Below are 24,564 nucleotides of genomic sequence, written 5' to 3'. Positions count from 1 at the left end.
TCTGCTGGCTAAGGTGGGTGTGAGCTCCTGGGGAGGGAGACATCAAAGCAAACCTGTTGCTTTGCCCTATATGGCTAAAGCATTGAGCTACTGTGGGTGCAGATGGCTGCATCCATTTAATAGCAATAACCTATGAAACATTGATGATTTAATGATTAATGATTCAGTAACCTGCCTAAAAAAATACTCTGATACAAGAAACACCTGCTAGAACATTGTCCTGCTGCAGCCCCAGGAAACCTCTGCATTTAAGTCCATACTGTGTACAAGTTGTACATCAATGCACATGTTTATGTACTTTTCAGCCAAGGCATCTGTTAAAGAATTACATTTCTTCAGGACAGGAAGAACAATTGTATATAACAAATGGATTCATTATTCCAGATCTTACAGCAGATGTCACAAACAGAACGGGGAGCAGGTATTCGGATGTGTATATGTGTGTGTGAATGAGTCAATGTGGACTGAACTCTCCCTGCACCTCAGTGATAGAACAAACTGTTTGGAATTACATGTTGTGATGTAAAATTAATGCACATAAGCTACATTTTACCCACCAAGCTTCCTTGAAGAAATTCATTTAAAATAGCCTTATCCTGCCTGCCAAATGCCATATTATTTTAATAAATGATAACATTGGCTACAGTTTCATGTACTGATCACATTCATATTTCATTCTCATTTTAATTCCATACATTTTTATATCACTTTCATATATCCTTCCCATATTTTTCATACTGCTTGTTTAATATTCCAGAATAATTCCCTCCCTCACATTCAGATTCCTATTTCGATTTACAAAATGGAAAACTCTGAAAGTATTAAACTTGACTACAAATTAAGAAATAATGTCAAATATGAAGGTGTCACTTAATGGAAACAGAGCTTGTCATGTACATCAAGACTGAATCCATTAGATGTCATTTTAGTAATTGGAATGTTGCTGAACAGAAAATCATTTTGTAAAATTATGCAGATTGTTGTATATGTTATCACCAGGACAAAAATAATGGAAGATATTATTATATTATAGTGGCATCCTGATTGACATGTAATGTACATGTAAAAGTAATGGTAAAGATAACCGTATCCTTCCTGCTGCAGTTGGCTTTATTTAAGAAGCACGATTATATACATTTCTTATAGAATTGCAGCTTCTGAGCACATTGATGGAGCACACTTGACATAACTTAACTCTTGATTGCAGCTGCAAGGTATCTGAGTCTTGTGGAAAGGCACAGAAATGAACCTTTATGGTTGATTTACTAAAAGAGAAGAGGCTGTTCGCTTTGCAAAGTGTATGTTCCCTTAGCTTTGTAAATAAAATGAAGCTGTATTTACTTTGAATATTCTATCATTTGAAAGAAAAATTGCTTGCACATGACTGAATGATTAAAGTCAGCAAAGCAAAATGAACATAGTGGTACTATGTGGCCCGCAGCCAGGTGACAAGTCAGGTATGCAGTCACGGCCCGCATACCTGACTTGCGGGAGCAGCTACACGGTCTGCATCTCTATCGGATGCAGACCGCAGAGCTGCTCCTCCAGGCACTGAGATCAATTCAGCTGGAGCTCAGTTCTGAGCTTTGGCCGAGGGAAGAATTAGTGATGTCTGCAGCAGACCTCACTAATTACCACTAGAGCAAAAGGGATCGATCGTGCCTCCTCACAGCCTCCTCCCTGCAAAAAGGTAAGCAGGAGAGGGGGCTCTGTATTTTATTTTTATTTTATATGTGATATGTGGCTGTGGGGTGGGGGGTATATTATTTTATATGTGATATGTGGCTGTGGGGTGGGGGGTATATTATTTTATATGTGATATGTGGCTGTGGGGTGGGGGGTATATTATTTTATATGTGATATGTGGCTGTGGGGTGGGGGGTATATTATTTTATATGTGATATGTGGCTGTGGGGTGGGGGGTATATTATTTTATATGTGATATGTGGCTGTGGGGTGGGGGGTATATTATTTTATATGTGATATGTGGCTGTGGGGTGGGGGGTATATTATTTTATATGTACAGGGGTAGGTTTTTTATGTGTATGGGGGGAGTGAATTAGGCTCCATTCACACCTGTATCTTTAGGTGCAATTAGGAATTCCTGCATACGGAACTTGCGTTTTTCTGCAGCAGGAATGCCTAATCTGGTGTTTACAAGTGACAGATATCACCTATTCAAGTTAATGATCAGATGAGAGCAGCTGCATGTAAACGCCTGCATACCGCATGTAAATATATGTGATATGATTACATTTCGTTAGGATCAATCACTCTCCCTGGACACATCGATTGTGCAACCAGGGAGAGTGTTTTCTAACTGATAAATGCGGTGTGCAGGCGTTTACATGCAGCTGCTGTCACTTGATCATTAACTTTAATGGGTGACAGCTGTCACTTGTAAACACCAGATTAGGCATTCCTGACAGATAAACGCAAGTTCGGAATCCCTAATTGCACCTAAACTTACAGATATGAATGGAGCCTTATTGTGTGTATTGGGGTCCGTAATACCATACCGGATGTAATTACATTTTATCTTGATGTACGAAATTTGTCAAGCCGCCCCCATGGGAGAAAAAAAATTGTTGAGTGGCCCCCGAGTCAAATGCGTTTGAGACCCCCGGCCTAGAAGTTCAAGCACTGATCTCTTGACAGCTTGTCAATATCCACAGACAATGTATTATTGTCATTTGATTTCAGCACATCCCACATGAGTTCCAACAGATGGCACCCCAATTCCATAACTGGTCATGTGAAGGGGCTTCGACTGGTTATAAGGAACAATTCTGGTTCATCATTACCATAAGAGGTAGGCTCTAAAGATGTCTCTCCATTTTTCTCCTCCTTTCTCCACAGGCACAAACAAATAAACCTGAGCAATCCAAGCACACATCTATTTAACAGTTGGTAGAAGTATATATTTCAGCTCTAACACTCTAATTTTCATGACCAGCATAAGATATGCAGTAACCTACCACCCATAGCCTTTGATGCCATAAAATCTAAAGTAGTTTTTGTGATAACTTTGAAAGTAATTTAAACTTTTCGCATGAGAACAAAATATTAATGTTGAACCACTGCTGTGAAATCAAATCAATTTGGAAAAATCATAGAGGAAGCCAAGCTTTTTGACTTCACATTGTTTGAGTTCATTCACTGCGTAAATAATAAAATATCTCACCTTTCCAATTCAGACAGTTTCTTGCAAATTCCACCACTGCTAGCTGCATGCCCAAGCATACTCCTGGAACAAAACAATAACACTTTTATCAAAATAAGCTTGAAGTTTTCATTACCAGGCAATATAAACTATTTGAGTTTAGGGCGCCAACCAACTAATCAATTAGTCAATAATAATCGATTATGAGAATAGTTGTCAACTATTCTCATTATCGATTAGTTAGTTGGATCCCCTAGCTCTCTCCTCCACTGGGAGGAGGGAACAGCAAGCAGTGGGCGGTTGCAATAGCCAGCCTGCTATTGGCTACTACAATTTTAAAAGGCCAATAGCAGAGCAGGATGGCTATTGCACCCGCCCACTACCTGCTGTATTTACATTCAGCTGCCGTCTGTGGAATCTTGCCACTGGCAGCTGTCATTCCCTGGCTGAAGCTATTCAAGTGCCATGTGCTTATAATACACTTATTTACATATATATATATATAAAAAGGTGGGGGAAAAGTCATTTTCGATTTCGGCAAATTCTGCTGCGGGAGGTGCGTTGCAGTGCCATTCATCCCAAATGCGCCTCCCACCCACAGTGTGATCGCCCGCACTGGAACGTCCGGTACTGCAATGACGTGCTTTTCAGTGCATTGCAATTGCAAAAAAATGTGTGCCGTTTTATTCTGAAATAAACTTTGTTTGTAACACTGCATTTGTGTATTTTATTTTAAATTAAGGATGGTTTACTCCACAGAAAACGTATATTTTAGATTTTTAAGCAGGAGAATAGGTTCAGAAGTTTGTTATGTTTGTCAGGGGGTAGTCAGGGATTCCAATGGTCATTTTTCCAAGTCTGCAGCTGCAATTCCAAAATAATTCCACTATTCTGCTTGTATATTAATTTGCTTACTCGGGGGAATGTGGTGGAGAGATCATGCCACTGTGGAGTTCCCATAGGGCCTCATGCACACTAGCCAGATGTGTTTAAACACAAGAGAAGTTATCCGATAAGTATAAACAACTTTATGTTTCCCAGTTCACTTTTTTGTGTTTAGTTGTTGCTGGGCTTAGTCACGTTTACACGCATTTAGCTGCATAAAACTGGGCTAAACGGACCCAGGATACAGAAATTTCTAGTCAGTGTAAACACTTCTAGACTGAATGCACCTAGACGCTGTTGGACATCTAGGTGTGCATTCGGTCACAAAAAAAAACATTACATGAGTCCAGGTGCACTTAGGAATTAGCTCCAAATGCAGCTGAATTCATGTTTTTTTTTTCGATGTAGTGTGCATGAAGTCTTACAAGCAGGCCAGTGGCCAATACACTTCACCCATTAAATTATCACTTTCAGTTGTATTGGCTTTCAGTTGAAAGGATCATTTCATGAAAATATTGATTTTTTGTTTATGGATAGATGTTGGATGGTTGACCCTTCCACTAGCTTTTCAAACCTTTTAGTGACTCCTGCAACTAAATCTCCGGTTCGAGGTGAAGAAATCTTTCATCCGGAATACTTAAAATGGAACAAAACCCACCGATTTAACTGTTTCCCAATCAGTTACATTCAAGACATGCCTCTGGTGATAATTCTCAGTTGCCAGTGTGCTTATATTAACTTTCAACCAAAGTATTAAGCCCTCAAATGGCTGGTGTCATAGCTAATCCTATGTACACCCCCATGGCAACTAAAGATTTATAAAGAGACTAAGATGGCTCCGTCCTCAGCTGTAAAGGATAGGAAGGTTTAGTTCCCCTTTGGTATGGTATACTGTATATAAATAAAAAAAAAGTCCAATAGTGGGTACCACACTAACAAGAGGAAAAACAACCTAGGTGCACTCAAGGCAAGTAGATACAAATGGTCCAGTGGAAGAGGAACTCATGGGTCTTAAAGCAACATACATAAATGTATTGGTCAACGTTTCGACAAGGCACTGCATTGCGTTGAAAAAGAAATGTTGACCAATTAATGTATCTATATTGCTTAATTACAAGACCCATGAGAGCCTCTTCCACTGGATCGTACACACATATACAGTATATATGTTATGCAGTATAAGTAGTTAAAGCCCATAGCAGTGCACACTTCCCAACATTGGCATTTTAGAGACAGCAGAGTCCTTATTAGAATCCCTGCAGATAAGCAAGGCAAAGAAGGAGATATGTACCAATGGACACTGGTCCTAACAGATATAACTGTTGCCATGTCCTGCAAAGGCCCTTCTCTGAACTGTTTGTGATGGTGGTACATGATGAGTGACAACCCTTTGCTAAATACTGCAGAAGTCACGGCAATTACTTAAAGATTTGCTTCTCTGAGCCTTCTCTGAGTATGTGAACTAATGAGAGACGAATTCAGTCTAGCTGTGGACTCATTTATTAACATCAATAGTCTGTCTTGCAGCAGTGCCCTTTGCTGCCCCTCTTATGTTCAGTGGCTCTGCACAGCAGAGAAACTGATGCCTCTCATCTGGGAAAGCCATGAAAAGCAAAGCCTAGTACACTCTGTACAGACTGGCCAGAAGGTCAAAGATCTTCCACAACTGCTCAAAAATTTTACTTACAGTATGTATCTAGTTTTAGCAAAGTACTGCGCTACAAAATCATCTTTGTTTTAGAAAAACAACAGACCTACTTTAAGTTTACATTACCTTGAGTATATACATATAACCATGACAGCCCCACATCTAGTCCCTAAATACCTTTTCGTAGAAATATCAGTAATATATGCAGATTTGTGCATATTTTGTAACAGAAATAAAATATTTCTATTCAAACCCTGCAAATGTATTAGATCCATTTAATTACTGTAACTAATTGTACTGTGGAAACAGGAGCCAGTAATCTGATACCTCCCTTTAAAAGAGGACCTGTCACTATATAACATACAAAGGATAGCAGTGAAGGTTAGATGTTGAGGTTTATTCAATACACACATAAAATATAAAAATTTTAAAAATACAATGTAAAACAACATTTGTAGTTGTAGTAATCATGCGTAGCTGTTATATGTTAACCAATCAACATTTTAACTTTTACAGTTTACACTAGTCAGTACACTAAGGGGTAATGTATAAAGGTTCTGCAGATGCCGTTCGCACAACACTTACACATTAGATGGTGCTGACCAGTATAGAAATAGATTAACCCCTAAAACATCTGTGGATTACTGCTCTTTGTACTATGCTGTTCTCCTTTAATAAGGGTCATTATGTTTGTTTTACTACACTTCTAAAGTTTTACATTTTTAAAAAGGAATGTATATTTGTTTTGTATATTCAAGACAAAATGTATTCCCATGTTATTTTTGTTGTGGTTTCATTTGCAAAAAATAAATCCTATGCAGGCTTCTACCAGAAGGTGATGCTTAGTCTACTTTTTACATTATTTTCTTTGTCTCCTTACCACCTGTTCCTAAAAACCTGTTTGCAGGGCCCAGTAGCTCAAGTTAAAATTTACACACAAGGTCTGTTGAAGGATTCAAACACAAGCCTCAAGTAGGCAGCTACTGATGTGATGTGTCTTTAATTAAAAGAGAATTATGGGGTAACCTTTTTTTCCCATAGTTTTCTTTAGGGTCACAGGAGGACATATACTATCATCCTCCCATGACCCAAAACTCAGTATATAGCGGGCTATTGCCCTCTATATGCTGAGAGCGCCGCAGATGGGACGGATACCGACAATACTGTCAAGATACACCCCACTGGCTAATTGACAGAGGGTTCTGCCTATCTAGAGGTAGAGCCAGCTATGCCCGCCCCCTCCCCCCGTCCCTCCCACAGGGAATCCCTGTGGGAGCCGTGACTGATAGTCACCTCCCTCTGCAGTGAGATCAGGAAGTGAGCGAACAGCGGTATATTTTCAATCACTTCCCCATTAATAGAGCCTGACAGTTTCAATGTCAGACGTCGGCTCTCACTATGGGGATGAGTGTAATTTACTCACCCCATAGTTCGCCTTTAACCCTATGTGCTCTGAGAATTCTTTGTCATGTACTAAATGTTTATTTGTGAGAAAAAGACTGCATGCAGATAATAACAAAACATTTTTTCTAAATTATAAACTTTTTTTTTAAAGGCTCCTTGTTCATTGTAACTATCTTTTTGTGTAAAGGAAACAACTAAAACTTAAATAAAAAAAATACAACTAAAAGAAAACATTTTCTATTCCTCCCTGCAGCTATGTATCTGGCACATTGTGACATGTCTAATTAAAAGTACTCCAGGATCAAATGTATAACAGAACCAGTAAATACCAAGCTATTGCTGATAAATGAGGGTACAAAAAGAAACAATTGTTTCATGATTTCGTCTCCACTGTGGGAGCACAGGTGACAGCACTGTTATTTGGTTTAATCACAGTCAATGGCATTTGATGTGTACAGAAATGTTTCTGTCACACAAAAAGCTCTTTGAACAAATTTTGCTAATTATCTGAAGTAAAGCTCTATAATAAAAAAATAAAAATCACCCAAATTGCTTCTTGCAGTTCACTTACTAACAGAACAGGCTTTAATTGCTGTTCTCTGCTGGGTCAGTCAACTGGCTATTCTGATACCAACTCATAATGAGAACTTGGCTTGTCTAATATATCTTTTTACAAGTGCTAATTGCCATGAATGGCAGTGGGATCACCGCTGGTCCCAGCCTATTTATTTCACTTACGCCTTTTACTTTAGTTTTACAATGGAATACTTCACAGTACCTAGAAAAGGCACTTTCCTTTCTCTTGCCCAGGTAATTGCTTGAAGTTTTCCTTCTGTGCCTCGTAATCCAAAACCACCGGGAACCAGAATCCCCCTGCGAATAAAACAGGAACTCATGGTGAACCCAGGGCACTATTTAGTATACAACAAAACTATAATATCACCATTCTGTAATATTTATTGAAGGTTTTTTTTTTTTAATAGCTTTTTATATCTGTGTCTTTCTATCCATGTGACTCCGGCACTCTATTATTTCTTGACATGCTGTCACTGGGACAAAACACAAAATAAAGCTCCCCAAAAAAGGTAATCATAACTTGACAGCAATGCTAAGCCTTCCAAAGTCTATCAAAAAAAATAAATAAACAGATTTGGTTGAACCTGAGGTTTAACATGATCTTGGTTGTATTTGGCATAGGAATTTCCGTGTCAGAAATTTCTGCTTACAATACATTTCACTACTTGTGGTAATTTATTAAGATACAATTGTCACTTATTTATTTATTTTAGGTAATTATATAGTGCCGATAATTTTACGCAGTGCGTAACCTATTGAACATTCACATCAGTCCCTTCCCTCAAGGAGCTTACAATCTATGGTCACTATCTCACATCCACACATAAAAGCCCAATTTAGGCAGGAGCCAATTAACCTTCCAGCATGTTTTTGGAATGTGGGAGGAAACCAGAGTACCCAGAGAAAACCCACACAAACACAGGGAGAACATGCAAACTTCTTGCAGATAGTGACCTGGAAGGGATTCAAACCCTGTGCTGCAAGGCAGAAGTGCTAACCACTAAGCCACTGTGCTGCCCACTTATTGACCCTTAATCACAGTGTAAGCTGTTAACCCACCACATAAATCAATCTAACTTAAAAATTAAAGAGCAGTTCACGGTGACAAGGAGCTACTGCAATTAAACACAGCAATTTGTACAGCATAGGCAAAACCTTTTTTAAGTTTTGGATAGAGTATGGAATGGTTGTTTTTGCTGTCGGTTCAATATTATGGAAATTTTCCTTTACTTCCTATCCCAGAGACGCAATAGGAAGTTAGAGGAAACCAAAGTAAAGGGTATTCTACTCTTAAACATTTGTCCCTAGAATAGGTGTCTTCATTGGCAGATTTTCCTTTACTCCTTGTTCTTGTGACAATGCTAAAATTTTGGATTTTCCCTCATGTTCTGGGTGACAATGGAAGGTCGTATCTCCTTGCTACACGTGTGGGAATAAAAGGTAAGGCTGGTGTTAAGCTTGAAGGGAATTGTATACTACCACCATAATAAATACTATACTATCACAGGAATAAATGCCATCATTCTTATACTAGCTACTTCTACTAAAAACCATAAAAATGTCAGGTATTCTTATGCCATTTGCAAAATGATAAGCACTGATCAAGATATGCTGAACATTTTGCACCTAAATTAAAAGAACACACTACTGATTATTCATTTAGACAATAATATTATATCACTGCAAAATAATTATTGTAAAACAGTACAAACTGCTTTAGTGAAAGTTTATCCTGTCTATGACCGTTACATAGATCAGTGTAATAATCTATATAGAACACAATATTGTGTAGAGGTAAAAGAATGAGAGGAGTACCTTTCGTCCCAAAGACATAACCACTGATGTTTTCACAAACATCATTAGGTTCAAACTGAGCACTGTAAATCAGATCTGCTGCTCAATTTCTATCACTGCAGGAGATCAGTCAGGAGCTAATATGTGAATGGAAAGAGAGTGAATTAAGTCCAATAAAGTGTCCTGCCCATTTTCACAAACAAAAATAGAAATCTGCTGAAAATGTATGCTACTTGAGAAAACTTCAATGTGCAACATGCAAACCCCTTGCTGAGCCCATCATCAGCAATTTCCAAAAGTGCAGAGCACTTATATGTCACTGTTTAAAAAAAGCATAAGTGATTCCTGCTTAAGTGGAATGCCATAACCTCCAATAACAATATTGGGACCCATAAATTAGTGTTTACAGAAATGAAAGAACTAAAGTTTGGGTAAGCTAGTCAAATTTCTTTCTGCAGGTCCACATGAAACTCAGGATTTGGCAGACAGGGGATCTCTTCATACCTCTCCCAAATTTGGTAAAATTAAGATAATCATGATGTCTATACAAGTAGAGAAAACATTTCAAAGGAACTTTCAAGATGTATAAACTCAGTGAGAGTCAGCTGCATGTTGGTTCATGGGTTACCAGTAACATCGCCACCTAAGAAATATCATGAGGATCACTCTTGTAGAGCTCCTTTGGCTACACGTGGACAGGATCTTATAACTTTAAAGTGCAGAGCATACTAAAGTAGGATCAAAAAAGAAGAGTTTGAACAAACTGCAGTACCTACAGCCACAACATAGTTATTGGTTTTGGGGCAGGCAGTTTTAAATAAAAGGAAAGGAACAGTTCAATATATTTTCTTTAGCTTCCCAGTGATACATCAGTGTGGAGTATTAAGAACTAATATTTCTTCTAGCAGACCAATGAGATCACATCAGAATAAGTACATCAGTAAAACAATGAAGAAAGACCTAGACCTCACCATCCAAAAGAAAAACAAAATGTTTTGGCTGGACAACATCACCATTTCGTTACATTGATAATTGAGTGTTTTTGTAAGTGCTGGTAGATAGCGCAAAGTGCATAATCTATGTCCATTTCTAAATGTATAAAAATCAACACACAGCTACAAAACCCTCAAGCACATATAAAAAAAAAAACTTTTGTAAAATTAAATATGTCTTATGTTTTTAACATTAGTCTTTCAACTGCCATAACCTAAATATTATTTTTAAATTGAACGTTTTCTATCGACTGCACTTGGAAAATGACAAATGGGATATGAGCTTAACATTTTATTAAAACGCTATGCTTTGTTCATTGATTTACTGTAATAACTGTCTTGACAGCACATGTAAATCTTTACCAGATTAAACCAATTGGTATTTAATGCAGGCAAATGTATTAAGCAATAATCACAGCTAAAATATGCAAGCACATCTGCTTATAGGTCGCAGGCACATAATATTCATAGGAAGCAGACACAGAATGGAGAGGAAATGCCTCCAGCTTAAGCCATTTCTTGATACTAAAACATGTCGGGGCTCTTAGCCATCTGTACAGTATAATGGGTGTATATCAACTTTGTACAGGTTTAGCAGGAACTCAGGTTTAAATGTAACTAATAAAAAACACTTTAGGCACTGCAGATGACCAAAGATCAGAACTTTAAATCTAACATTTTACCATAGGTGATGGGTAGAAATAAGCAGATACATGTAAACAAGGAACCACTAGGATCTTCTTAAATATCTGTTACTGTAGAATGCCCAGGAGCCCTGGAAACCCAAGGGTACCTGCAAAGCAAGACCTCTGGATTTCAGCAATGGCAGTCACAGCAGCACTCCCAGCACACCACACAATGCAATGGGAGTCCTCTCAACAGACCATTGAGGCCCAGCATTGTACCTTGGAATGTGTTGGAATGGTTCCTAACCACTGGCTTTCCAGGAAAGTCAGAATGTGGAGAAAACAACAGTTCTGACAAAACTAAAATCCTGTATACTCTAGCACCAATAACAATTGCACTTTACAGTACAGGAGAACCAGACTGATAAACTTCCTCTCCCAACCTGCATCCTGTTCTGCAGAGGATTACAGGAAGCTAAAATAAAGACAGGTTCAGGTAGTAATATTTATGAACATGATTTGTGTACTTACTGTAAAATTCATTTCATGAAGTTCATTAGGGACACAGGATAGATGTGGGTTATACCTATACCTTGAGGAGGAGCTGGACACTGGCAAAAAAAAAAAGGCAAAAGCCAATCAGATGTAACCTCTCCCACTGCCATAATGCTTCAATTTTATAGAAAGCAATACTGGAGGAGTTTACAAACACAGAGAGGTGGGACCTGTGGTCTTTAAAGAACTCCAAAAAACTGATTTAACAGTAAGTACAAAATCCTGTTTTATTTACCGTATATTAAAGGACATAGAATCAGATGTAAATCAGGGACAAGTGGTATGTCCAAAAACAGTCTAGCTGAGGGGTGGGCAAACCAGAGAGATCCAAGCAATGTGGAATTCATACCACATATACCTAGAAGAAGTCAAGCCTTAACAGAAGACTAGATGAAGGATCAATCAAAAGAGAAGAGCCACAACTAAGGAGAGAGCATTAAATACAGAAACCTCGATCTACAGATCAGGTCAGCAAACACTTCACAGAGACTGTACCTAAGAACAATTGACCTCAACAATGAAGGACCAAGTAACAGTCCATCAAAAAAAATAAAAAATAGGTGAAACAGTACAACACCTGACAGGTGGGACATATAGACCAAGTAGCAACATGGTTAATAGAGAAAATTAAAAAAAATGACCAAACATAAAACATCATTTGGAAGCAGCAAACGGGCTTAAGCCTGGCATACCCAACCCTTGACTTCACGTAAAGGAATTTAGGACAGAGTAGGTATGTCTAGTGAAAGGTCAAGTAGACAGCTGCTAAGGCTCAATAGGATAAAGCTAACTCTTGATTTTAGGGGGAGGAAGACCTTTGAAAGAAAGGTGCTAAGCAAGGAAGCAAGGAAGAAAAAACTTTCAACAGTACTACCTGACAGACCTACATAGGGTTAGAGTGGGAAAATATACAACACCTGTGTAAAAAGAGGTTAGGTTATAATAACCAGGATTTTTCACAAACGGGTGAAGAGTTTGGAGAAGGCAGAAGTGAACAATCTAGGACAACATAGCTGAGCTGGAAAGTGAGCTGAATTGGAGAATGTTTCCAAATCAGCTATTTTGGCCTAGATTATTCACTTCTGCTGCCTTCTCCAAACTCTTCACCCTTTTTCTGAATAGCCCTGTAAGCATGATCCCAGAATCTTTCAGGCTATACCCAAATTAGGTGAGGTTCTCCGCTGAGGAGCAAAAGGATGGAAGAAACTAAGGAATTTCCCGCAAAGGACTACAGTAAAAGAAAGAACCTCTACACAGCAGGTCCCACAACAGCTTTCAAGACAACCCTATCTCCATGGAGAACCATAGTAGGATAAAAATATAAGATAAGTGCTGGGAAAGTAACAGAATTATGCTTCTTTCCCCTCACTGACTAACAATATATAGATAGCCGAGGGAATAAAAGTAATACATAGACACTATGGAAACAGTGTGAACACTCTTACAGAAGAGAGACCGACTGAGGAAGAAGCCCACTCAGTGTAGCAAGGGTCGTTCATATATATATATCTATATCTATATATATATACTGTATATACACACACAGTATATATTTATATATCTGTCTGAAGTCCAACATCTGACTGTCTGACTAACCACAATAAATTTAGATGCTAGCGAAATCAATCCATATACTGATGGATGGAGTCATGCAGTAAGTGCCCATACTGCGGTGACCTGCGTTTTACCACACCGGATCAACGCAGCTCTCCACAAGGACACATAAAAAATAATTGTTTTCTATGTGTCCCATCCGCACCACTATATGGGTGTGAGGGCCGGTGTGTTGCGATAATATGCAAACATGCTGCATTTTATCGCAGTACAATGGATGCCACTGCGGGTTGCCACGCGGCTGCTACGTGGGGCCCTAAATGGGGACATAAAGTAAAAAATAAAAATAAAATTTAAACAGTGACAGCTCCGGAAATGTGCGATACAATACACACTTCCGGATTTGCTACAATGCACTAGACTGTAACGTTACAATGCAGTGTTTTGGCGGACAGGTATAGAGTAAATGGGCCCTAAACCGAAGTTCATGAAAAAAACAACTGACAGTTAAGCTATACTGCAATATAGTCACAATGTAATAGGTAAGTGACACAACAAACTTGGTTTAACCTACAATTATCGCTGTACTACTGCTGAGCTTACTGAGCAAAGCAGTACAAAGAGCAATAAAGATTTCTAAAGAGAACTAAGTCAATGTAGCTCACTCCCGAGATGGACTACAATATTACACTTAGTTTACTCATTTCTATTGAGATTGTAGTTCATCAAAGGAGCGAGCTTGGAGTGGTGGCTACTTTACAACACACACAGGGACCATGGGGAGAAAAAACAGCCAGGACAGTGTCAGTACCAGATTTGAGGATCTACAGCCGAGTGATACACAAATAAGATACATTTTTGTTAATAGTTAGGGTACTTGAATGTATTTTCAAGATTTAACTCCTGAGTTTAGTGTCACTTTAAGATCAATAAAAGATGAATTGGTAGATCTGCAATAATGTGCTTTGAACAATACAGCTGTACAACCTTATGGAAAAATACATAATTACTTGGTTAGACTCATTTGTATAATGAACACAAGATGCTCTCTCAGTGGGATTTCCTACAACAGATAAAAAGTTTTCCTAAGCATGTATCTGGAAACTCGGTTTCAAGTTCTTTTTTTCCCTCCGAGAGCAGAAGTTGTAGAAATAATTAATGATCCACAATAGTCATTTATCAGTAAAATAAGATAACACTGATCAGGGAATTCACATCAGAGCATGAATACAAATACGAGTCTAGGAAAACCCATACATCTACCTTGTCTGGTTAATTAAGCGTAAGTCTCATAATCCTTTTTCGTGTTTTCTGAAGGATATATACACCGGCTGTACCGCTAATGCTGCTCTTATGCAGGAAATAAGTACACAGAGAACATTTTAAACACCAAAGAATATAAAATGGGGTAATTGAAAAGGAAATGCCACCTACTGTGCCTGAGATTAGCTCACAGGTAGTCACAATTCCCTGTAGATGGAAGCATGCCAGCAGGGAGTAGGTTTCTCTTAACAGGCTATCTGCATACACATATTGGATGTACAGTACTGAAAGTAAACCTGTTGTTAGATTAAAGCCTCTGCAATGGTGATATAATTAAATAGCAGGCACCATGCATGCAGATTTCCTCCAGAGCAGCCCGGGAGACCTGAAATCAAGGGAACTCTGTTCTGCATCTGTGGACTTTATTTAGAAAGCTGGCACTTTGACCTGATCCATTCAGTTTGTGAGGATCACATCACACTGCTAGACTAATAGCACTCAACCTCATAGTTCGAGTCGACGTGTGACAATGAAACTGTCACGTGTCGGCTCAATAGATCGGGAAGTGAGCGAACACATACCGTCGCTCGCTCACTTCTCAATCCTGCCCCTGCAAAGAGCCGTGACTGTCACTCACAGCTCCCTGCAGGGATTCCCCCCTCCCCGCTCCGATCCTCCAGTGCTGACTGGAGGAACGAACGGGGGAGGGTACAGCTGGCTCTGCCTCTACATAGGCAGAGCCAGCTGTTAATCACGCAGCTGGGTGGATCTCGACAGTAAGGTCAGGATCCGTCCTGGCTGCGGCAGTCTCAGTATACCACAAACTTAAACCACTAGTTTATGTCCTCCCGTGACTCTGAGGAGAACTGTGGTGAAAAACACCTACCCCACAGTTCTCCTTTAAACCAAGGGAATAAAAGGTGCCCATTATCAGCACCCCTGGCAGTGTTATATATTGTTTCAATTCTTATGAGCCTCCCTGGACAACTTGGTCTGCATATAAATGTGGATATGTGCATACAAATGTGGAGACAATCATAAAAAAGGCATGTATAATCAAAAAGTAGAACATATGCAATGAATACTATGATTACATGTATTAACCACATAGAGTTAACAGAGCACATGTTTTATGACAGTGGTTCTAAAATGTGGGAAATATATCACCACTGTAAGGTTTACTCAGTAAGGTAAAAGCAATGTACAAAGTGCAGTTAATTGGCGTCTAACATGTTATGGTTGACTACCTGTAATGGAAAAACATCGGTATTGGTTGAATTGACTTATTTATAAACAATTTGTAGAGCCATTTGTCCTTGCAAATTACTGTGAACGTTTGCTCTGCTCGAAAAGAGGCAAAAACCCACATTCTCCGTATTTTTTATAACATATATATACTCCAGAATGTATTAAAATTAACCCTTGCACTAGGACTATACTCACCTGATCGTTGATCTCGCCTGGCCGCTAGACTGGTTCCCACAACTTCTTCTCCCCCGGGCTCAGGTGCTCTAAGGATCTGTGACATCATCACGTCTAATACTGGTTCATTAGATGCAAAGGTGCCGAGGAACATACCACTGCCAGCTCGGAGGGGAAGAGAGGTGAACGGTCACCGCCACAGGACTGAGGATCAGGTGAATGTATTTTCTTTATTTCCATCCCTAGACCAAAACGAGCATTCAACCCTTGCAGTGCACGGGCATCCCCACTGCGAGAGTTAATTTTAATAAAATCTGGAGTTCTTCTTTGATATATTAATTAAATATATTCATAAAATACAGCATTGTGACCACTAGATGGAGCTAAGGAGCACAGGAAATAAGTATGTATTTTCTGTGCTCCTCAGCTCCATCTTGTGGCCATAATGTAGGATTATATTACATTACATTCAACCTGAAAATAAATTATACTGAGAATGTTCGTTTTGTCTATTCGCACAGATTTGCAGAGCAAATGCTTCTGCAAATGGTTTATAAATAGACCCCAAAGTGTATGTCTTTAAAAACCAGCTTCTCATTTTTGCTCCCATTTGGTCTGTTAAATAAATAATTGAAAGATTTTTGTTATATCTGTTTGATGAGTGCAAAAAAACAATGTTGATCGTGCTATAAATCAGATAAGTTTTAATGCTCTTGTGTGTTCTGCAATGTTATACCAATGGTAGATATACCACACCAAAAAGGAGCAAATATGAGCAGTTCATTGTTAGGGTTTATATACACTGTCAATTTAAGTATACAATCTTTTGCAATTAACAATAATTCATATTAACCAATTCATTTCCAGAGCACTGTTTTCATTATTATAATGTGTTGGTTCTGTACTTTATAACTTCTGTCTTGTTAGGAAGGAATAAGGATGAATTGGGCAATATTTCATTGACAAATGTCACATGACAGAATGGTAAGGCCCAAAGGTAATGGTTCTGTTTTAATTTAAGAGAGCTCTTCTTTCTGGAAGTATAAGACCCAGAAGAAATGCTGGAACCTGTCCTTTCACAAAAGACAAGTTCATGTTCATTAGGGGTTGTTGATCAAAATCAGTGCCCAACCAACGGAAAGCCGATGGGGAACGTCCTGGTCCAAACCACTACTATATAGGTTTCATTCAGAGGAATGTCTCATCTTATTTCTATCTCTTCTTCTCATTTCCTTTCCTTACTTTCCTTATCTTTCCTGATTTTAGGTTAAGACATGTTAAGACTCAAAAGCTAGACAAACGTGGGTCCTTACAACCAGTGCATAGCCATGGCAGACATAATATTACTTGGTTAAGTTTATTAGCATTACTTAAATCAATGGATTAGCAGAGATTTAAGACAGAATTGCCGTGATGCCACGCTTATACATTTCCAATGTTTCTAGACCCATAGACGGTCTGGCTTTCTATATTGTTTTATTGTCATAAAGATGTCTGTCTTGTTTTTATTTGAAAAACTTCAATAAAAATTGTCAATAAAAAAAAAAAAAATCAGGGCTTAATACGGATATGAGCAATCCATTCACACTTGAGCTGAGTGTCATTGGTCTTTTTATGAGCGTTTGTACAGGGATTTTTGTGTGTGTTTCATGTTTGAGTGTTTAAAAAAAAAAATGTAGCCAATGGTTACTAGGCAAGGCAATGCGTGATAAATGTGTGTTACATTTGTTTTTCATGTGCTTCCCTTGAAGTTTATTGGGGTCAAAACGCTGTTGTCTGCCCCAACAGAAGCTCATGTACTTTTTTGAGATATAAGTGTTTCACTACAGGCAACAGAATGATGGGATTTCGCCTGTTGAGCATTGTAGCATTTAGACATTCAAGCTACAAAATGATTCTAGTGTGAATGGGGCCTATATACTATGACAAGTAGGTTTAAAGGAGAACTATGGGGTCAGTGTTTTTCCCCGTAGTTCTCCTTAGGGTAACGGGAGAACACAAACTAGCGTCCTCCCGTCACCCTAAGCTCAGTATACCGCGAGCTACAGCCGCAGCGGATCCCGACATCGAGATCCGCCCAGCTGCGTGAGTGACAGCTGGCTCTGCCTATCTAGAGGCAGAGCCAGCTGTACATGCCCCCTCCCCCGTCCGTTCCGCCTGTCAGCGCTGGCAGATCGGAGCGGGGAGAGGGGAATCCAGCCCCTCCCCTGTCACGGCAGAGAGCCATGACAGGATCGAGAGGTGAGCAAACCCGGTATGTGTTCGCTCTCCTCCCGATCTACTGAGCCGACCTGTGACAGTCTCATTGTCACAGGTCGGCTAGAACTATGAGGTGAGTGGAAATCACTCATCTCATAGTTCTCCTTTAATTATTTTATGACATAAAGCAATACATTACACTAGCTTACTGTCAGAAACTCTCAATCCTAATCAGGGGTAGCAGACCTCTTTTAGGGCAGGAGCTGCCTGTCTTACAGCGCTGCTGATTGTTAGCCTGCATCCTACTCCCTGCACAAACCAGCGATTAGTGCCAGGAAGCCTTCCATTACTAGCTTCCTTTGTGGCTATAGAGGACTTCCAGAGCCAGTATTTTTATATATTTATATTTTTTATTTTTATATAATAATAATATAATAATAGTATAATAATACATTGCATTCCCCAGCCTGCTTCTGGTACATTCCGCCATCAGATCACATGTTATGGCCAGCCCCCAGCCACCCGCTGTACAAAGCCAGCCAGACCGCCTAGTTTGCCTCATTTGGCAGCCGCCACTGCCTGATTCTGTGCTGCCCCCAGCCTTGGCCCACTGGGTAAGTGCCCAGTTTGCCCAAAGGCAAGTCTGGCCCTGTCCGCCTCGTTGGTTTGGGGGCGTTTTCTGCTGCCCCCCTGGAAAGTGCTGCCCTAGGCATATGCCTAGTTTGCCTTGCGGTAGATACACCCCTGACACCAGCCCAGTCTGTCAGTGTTGTGTGGTCTGGTTCAGGGGGCAGGAACGGGAGGCAGAGGGTGCATCTGCATATCTCCCAACTCTCCCTCATTTGAAGGGATTGTCCCTCTTTTGGAACCAAAACCCTCTGAGGAATATCAGCTGTCCTTTTTTTAGACTTTTTTTTTATAGGCTGTTATAAAAAAATGCACTTCTTAACTATCAAAAGTGTTACACAGAACTACACTAAACCTTTTATCCAACCTCTATATTGTTACATTGGGTGGTCTGATATACCAGTATAAAGTAGAAGTGGTGAAAAAAAACACTTGTGGGTTTAACCAATCTCTTTTTGCGCTTTAATTTGTTCTGGGGGCATGACAGGGGCATGTCCACTGTCTACATAATTTGTGCTAAAGGGTGTCCATTCTTCCTATCTCAGAGAGGTGCATCTGACAGGCAGCACCGAGCAGTGGTCAACGGAAAAGGCAAAAGCTGCTCAGCAGATTGTTATGCAAATAAGTGGCAATTTTAGGCTCTCTCACTGATAGCGGCCCCTATAGGCATCTGCCTAATGTTGAATTTGGCTCCGATTACAGATATGTAAAGTCCTATGCAACCTTTCTCCTGGTGACTGTATTAAAATAGACATTTTTCAGATTTGCTGCACCATCATGTCAATCAATAGGTTATTTTAATTGTACCTTTTTATGTGTAGCAGAAATGCTATATACTAGTTTATTTTTACTGAAGAACTTTGGAAATGTTCAGTATGGACTTGCCAAGAGCTTAGAGATAACATATAATATATTTCATGCAAAACTAGGAAAAAAAAGATGGCAAGGAGCTTGTCAGATTATAACCAGCAGGAGATGTAGAAACAGATCTGTGTGTATTTCTTTATACGTGTGCAGATAAATTACCCCCTTTCATGTGGTCCTTCAAGGAAAGTTTACTCTCAGTTCACAATCCTCTGTGTAGGACCCAGAGTTATCTTAGGTGATGTGTGACTTCCACATGTTTGCTAAAGTAGTCAACTGACACTGCTTTTTTCAGTGTTAGAAGCAGGTTTTATTTAGGTCCTATAACTGGAGGGATGGATGCAGGTTTTAATATCTTACTAGCAAAGATAAAAATAGCAATGTTTGTGCTCAGGGCATGGAGTTTTTAATAGCATCTCAGGATATTACAAGCCACAGTTCATTTCAGTGAACTTTAGAGTCACCATACCAGGTCCCTTCAGAATGGTTTATTACCCGAGACACTGGAACTCCCATTAAAAATATATTATTTTGATCACTTGAATTGACAGTGATCACTTCTACTACTATCTACTAGCCTTACACATCCAACTAGTGTGGGCTATGACACTCACATACTGTATTAGATATAAATAATGGAATAAGATTTAGCCTGGCTATAGTGTCTGTTATCACTAGGGATGCATCGATACAGATTTTTCAGTATCGAGTACAAGTACCGATATTTATCTTTTATTATTCGCCGATACCAGGTAACGATGCCGGTACTTCAGCTAGCATGGAGCCAGCTTCTCGGCCAATCAGGAAGCTAGGCGGCATGTCATTACCCGCCACCCGGCTCCTTGATTGCTCAGTAAGCTGGCTCCATGCTGTTTGGCCGGCTTGATGTTGATTGGCCAGGAAGTTGACTTCCCAGCCAATCAGCATCGAGCCGGCCAAACAGCATGGAGTTGGCTTCACGGCCAATCAGTCATTACCTCCCACCCGGCATCCTGATTGGCAGGGAAGCCAGCTCCATGTTCCATCACGGCACTGCCAGTCAGAGGGGGTAAGTATCGGAGCATTTGGGCGAGTACGAGTACTCGCCAAAATACTTGGTATCACTTGATACACTAGTATCGGTATTGGTGTATCCCTAGTTATCAAGTGTCCAAAAATTGTACCATTTTATCATCCACTTATTTTGGTGTCAATTGATCCATGTTATTATTTTGATGAATTTTACCACTATATCTTTCTTTTTTTTTATTTTATTTCACTATTGAATTTATGAAATTTGTCTTTTTGAAACAGTCTACTTATTTTATTTCACTGATATATTGATTTATAAAATTTTATGTCATTTTAGTTGTCACTTTCCTCTGCTGATTAGTCGGTAGTAGGAGTAGATATACACATAGGGGGCAGATAGCGCAGGTTTTTTTTTGGGACACTTAATTGATTGATGAGAGGAAGTATTCACACATCCTCTGATTTACTCACTGCAGCTGTCACTACACACATGGGGGGAGATATCCATAAGCGCGAATAAATAAAAGATTATACATCCCTAGTTATCACAGACAGAGGCCTTCCAGTTGTTTTATGCCAACCCAGTTTTGCAGTTCCTCTCTCCATTCATAGTGAAATAAAGTTATGTCTACTGCTCTGCCCTGCACATTGTCTCTTTCATATTTCCATTTTGAGAAGACAGAAAACAGCCATATGATTTAGCACTTATCAAGTGGCCAAACACAGTTTGACTTTTAATTAAAGAACAACTGACCTCTGGTTTAAAAATCAATAATTCAACAATAGCATGCCTATTAAATCAGCATTATAAACACGATACCTTCTTTCCACATAAACTAAGATTTTGCCATTGTCTGTCTGACTTAATTCTGTAGCTAAAATAAAACAAAATGGTGGCTGCTTATATCATCACTAAGTGACCATTCAGACTCCTGTGGCCGAACAAGTACACAGGAAGTACTCGAGGAACCTCAAGGCAACTAATTGGCTAACAGGTAGGCGGGATGAGGAGGAATGGGCAAAAAAGAGTTTTGTCTGGCACACTGAATACTGGGACTTAGTCAAACAGGTCAATGAATGCTAGACATTTATTTCTCTCAAATGCACAGTGGACAGCAAGGAAAGTGCAGACTGTATTCCATGCATCCTGTACACTTTACTTAAAATACTATGTCTTTGTTTAACCGTTATTTGCATCTTCCTCATTCATTGCACGTACACATAGTATATAGCGTTTTTAAAGGACAAAATGGGCTTTAATTTGATGTGACAAATGCATATATACATTATTTTTAATTTGAGAAAATTAAAAAAAATGGAATGGCAATAAAAATGTGTACATAATTAGTGTAGCTAACAGAAAGTAATTCATAATAAATTATTTTATTTGTCCTGATTTACAGGGTATACTGTATCATATGTCTGGGATTTCAGTTTATTTTGGAAGTTATAGGTCACAAAATACAAGGAGTGAAATATAATTTTAGTGTGGAACAATTTTAGAAAGTGGTATGTTCTTATAATTATTTATTAAACTTATTTTTTATTTTTTTTAAACTTTTGATACTCAGCATTCTGAGGAGATACTGTATTCTCCTCAGAAATACTTTGTATTACTTTGTAACACAGTGAGCTGCAAGCCGGCTCAGTGGATGTAACAGCACTGTCATCACTGCGATTAGCTATCGCAGTGATGACAGTGCTGGGACCCCCTAATTTGCTGCTTAGGCTCTGCCTCGGACACCGAGGGACCCAGCAATAGCATTAACTCAATCATTTTACCGCATGACGGGCTTATTCTGTCACCGGTCTTTAACGAACTGAAAGATTGTGATGGAATGTTCCCATCATCGGTCGGGAAGGGGTTAAGCCTTATGTTTTTAATGAACATCTCCCTTTGTTCTGGTAACCACTGCATTTTTAGAAGATACTTTTAAAAAAGTGATACTTACTGAGCTTTGCACAACTTCTCCCAGGCCTTATGGAATTTCACAGGGTCTTCAGCTTTAGTAGAGGGTTCTAACTCAGCAGAGTCTATATACTACAAGAAGATAAGAGATATGTTCACAGAAAGCAGGCACTGCATGAACTAACTTCCAATGGAAATACAACAGATACCGCTAGCTAGAGTAAAACTAGACGTCATATAACCCTTGTGAAAATTCTTAACAAGTAAATATGTGACGGTAGAGGAGAACTGTATTAGGGTTTGTGCCGTTAGGCTGTGAACTTGATGGGCAAATTTGGCATGATTTCTAGGTGCCTTCTACTTGCATTTAACATCAGAATGGGATGCTTGTCAGACCATTCAGAGTTCAATGACAGGCACATTTGATCTGCAGTTGATCACCTTGTAATCTGAGGTTGACATTCTTTTTTACGAGCATCATCTTGGCTTTCCCATTGTTTTGAATGGGGAGAGAAGCAGTTCTGATGCTAACAAAAACCCATCAACCTAGCCCTTATTCTACACACACTGTAAAGTAAGCAGACAGCTGGAAAGAAAAAGGGAGTCAAGGCTGGACCCTTAATCTCTTTTTTCATTACCACATGATATTATTATAAATTAGGGCTGTTCAAATTAACGATTCATTTCTCGATTAATCGTTAATCTTTTTGATCGATTAAAATTTTTTTGATCGCTAATGAAAATACTCACCTCTCTGCCGGCTTCCGGGAGTCCCGTCGGAGATCCGGTGATGGTCACGGACATCGACGTCACCGGATTCCATATGTCGGCTAACGAAGGGAAGGAGTCCGGTGACGTCAATGTGATCCTAGTTCATGTTATTACTTCATTGCTGTGCTGTATGTGTATAGGCCAATGTAGTTGGATCTGTATGTGTGTTATAATTAATCGAAAATTAATCGATTAAAAAAAAATTTCAAATAATCGAACACGAAAATTTAAATCAGTAACAGCCCTATTATAAATATATCACTGTAGCCCCTCAAACAATTTAGAAAACTTATTTTTATAATAAGTTCAAAAGCAAAAGGCACATCGTAGGCTGGCCAGAAAGGGAAACAGTAAAGCCAAATCTAGTTCTTTCAATTTTGGATAGAGTTAAGGAAGGCTTGGAACATCTGCCAGTTTTTTGTTTCATTTATGCCCACTGAGAAGATTTTCTCTTAGTTACGTTATACCAGAACAGGAAGTGATGGGAAATCTCCCCAATGAGGACACAAGCAGCAATACATACATGAGGGTTTTTAGAGATTCTAACCCATGTTTAGACCAAACCTTTTTTTAGTTTTGGATAGAGAAGGTAGGATTAAACCCCGTTGGGTTTCCTCTGCAACCTAGGGCTCCAATAGAGAGTTAGTGCCTACACTAACTTCCCCCATGGCAATGATTTTGCTGGACATGAAAATTCTACAATAGCAACATAGGCATAAGTAAAATGTATTTTTTAGTATAGTAGGGGAAGGCTTGAACCCCTGTCGACTTTTGCACATTTTACCTCACTGGAACAAATGTCCTGTTTCCTTAGTTCTCAGTGGGAAGAATGCCCCTTATATTGGTGGTCAGTGTTCTGCACTCTTACAGAGATGCAATGCGAAGAATACACCATTACATTTCAACAAATAGAAACATAAAAGAGTGACAGCAGAAGAAGACCAAGTGGTTCATCGAATCAGCCCCCTTTTTTGGGGGGTCTTTTTTTAAAAACTTTTTATTTTTGTAGAGTACCTGTATATCCCAAGCATGTTTAATGTCACTTACTGTTGAATGACTTACTGCCTCTGCTGGAAGTCTGTTCCAAGTGCTCTTTCAGTAAAATAATACTCTATAAGGTTAGTTTTGAACTTTCATTCTGATATCATGTTCCCATGTTCTTGATCTAAGATTCATATTGAAAACACTGCCCTCCATTTCACACCACTAATGTATTAAAAGGTTTCAATTATATCTCCCATTTCCCTTTTTTTATATATAATATATATTTCATATTTCAAAATGTATATATATATATACAC

General features: G+C 39.1%; 1 protein-coding gene across 1 annotated transcript in view; it reads right to left on the bottom strand.

Annotated features, from left to right (window-relative positions):
* The window catches only part of LOC108787942 (CTP synthase 2), a 138,028-nt gene that overhangs the window by 67,489 nt on the left and 45,975 nt on the right, over positions 1–24,564 (bottom strand). Inside the window, exons 11-13 of the mRNA XM_018557640.1 lie at positions 22,536–22,624; positions 7,879–7,973; positions 3,185–3,247 (exon numbers count right to left, since the gene is read on the bottom strand). Of these exons, the coding sequence (XP_018413142.1) occupies positions 3,185–3,247; positions 7,879–7,973; positions 22,536–22,624 (247 nt within the window). The remainder of the gene's footprint in view (positions 1–3,184; positions 3,248–7,878; positions 7,974–22,535; positions 22,625–24,564) is intronic.

The sequence above is a fragment of the Nanorana parkeri genome, unplaced genomic scaffold, assembly GCF_000935625.1.
Source record: "Nanorana parkeri isolate BGI_ZX_2015 unplaced genomic scaffold, ASM93562v1 scaffold293, whole genome shotgun sequence".
NCBI classification, from domain to species: Eukaryota; Metazoa; Chordata; class Amphibia; order Anura; family Dicroglossidae; genus Nanorana; species Nanorana parkeri.
The sequence above is the reverse complement of the archived record's forward strand: the minus strand, read 5'-3'. Positions and strand labels throughout refer to the sequence as shown.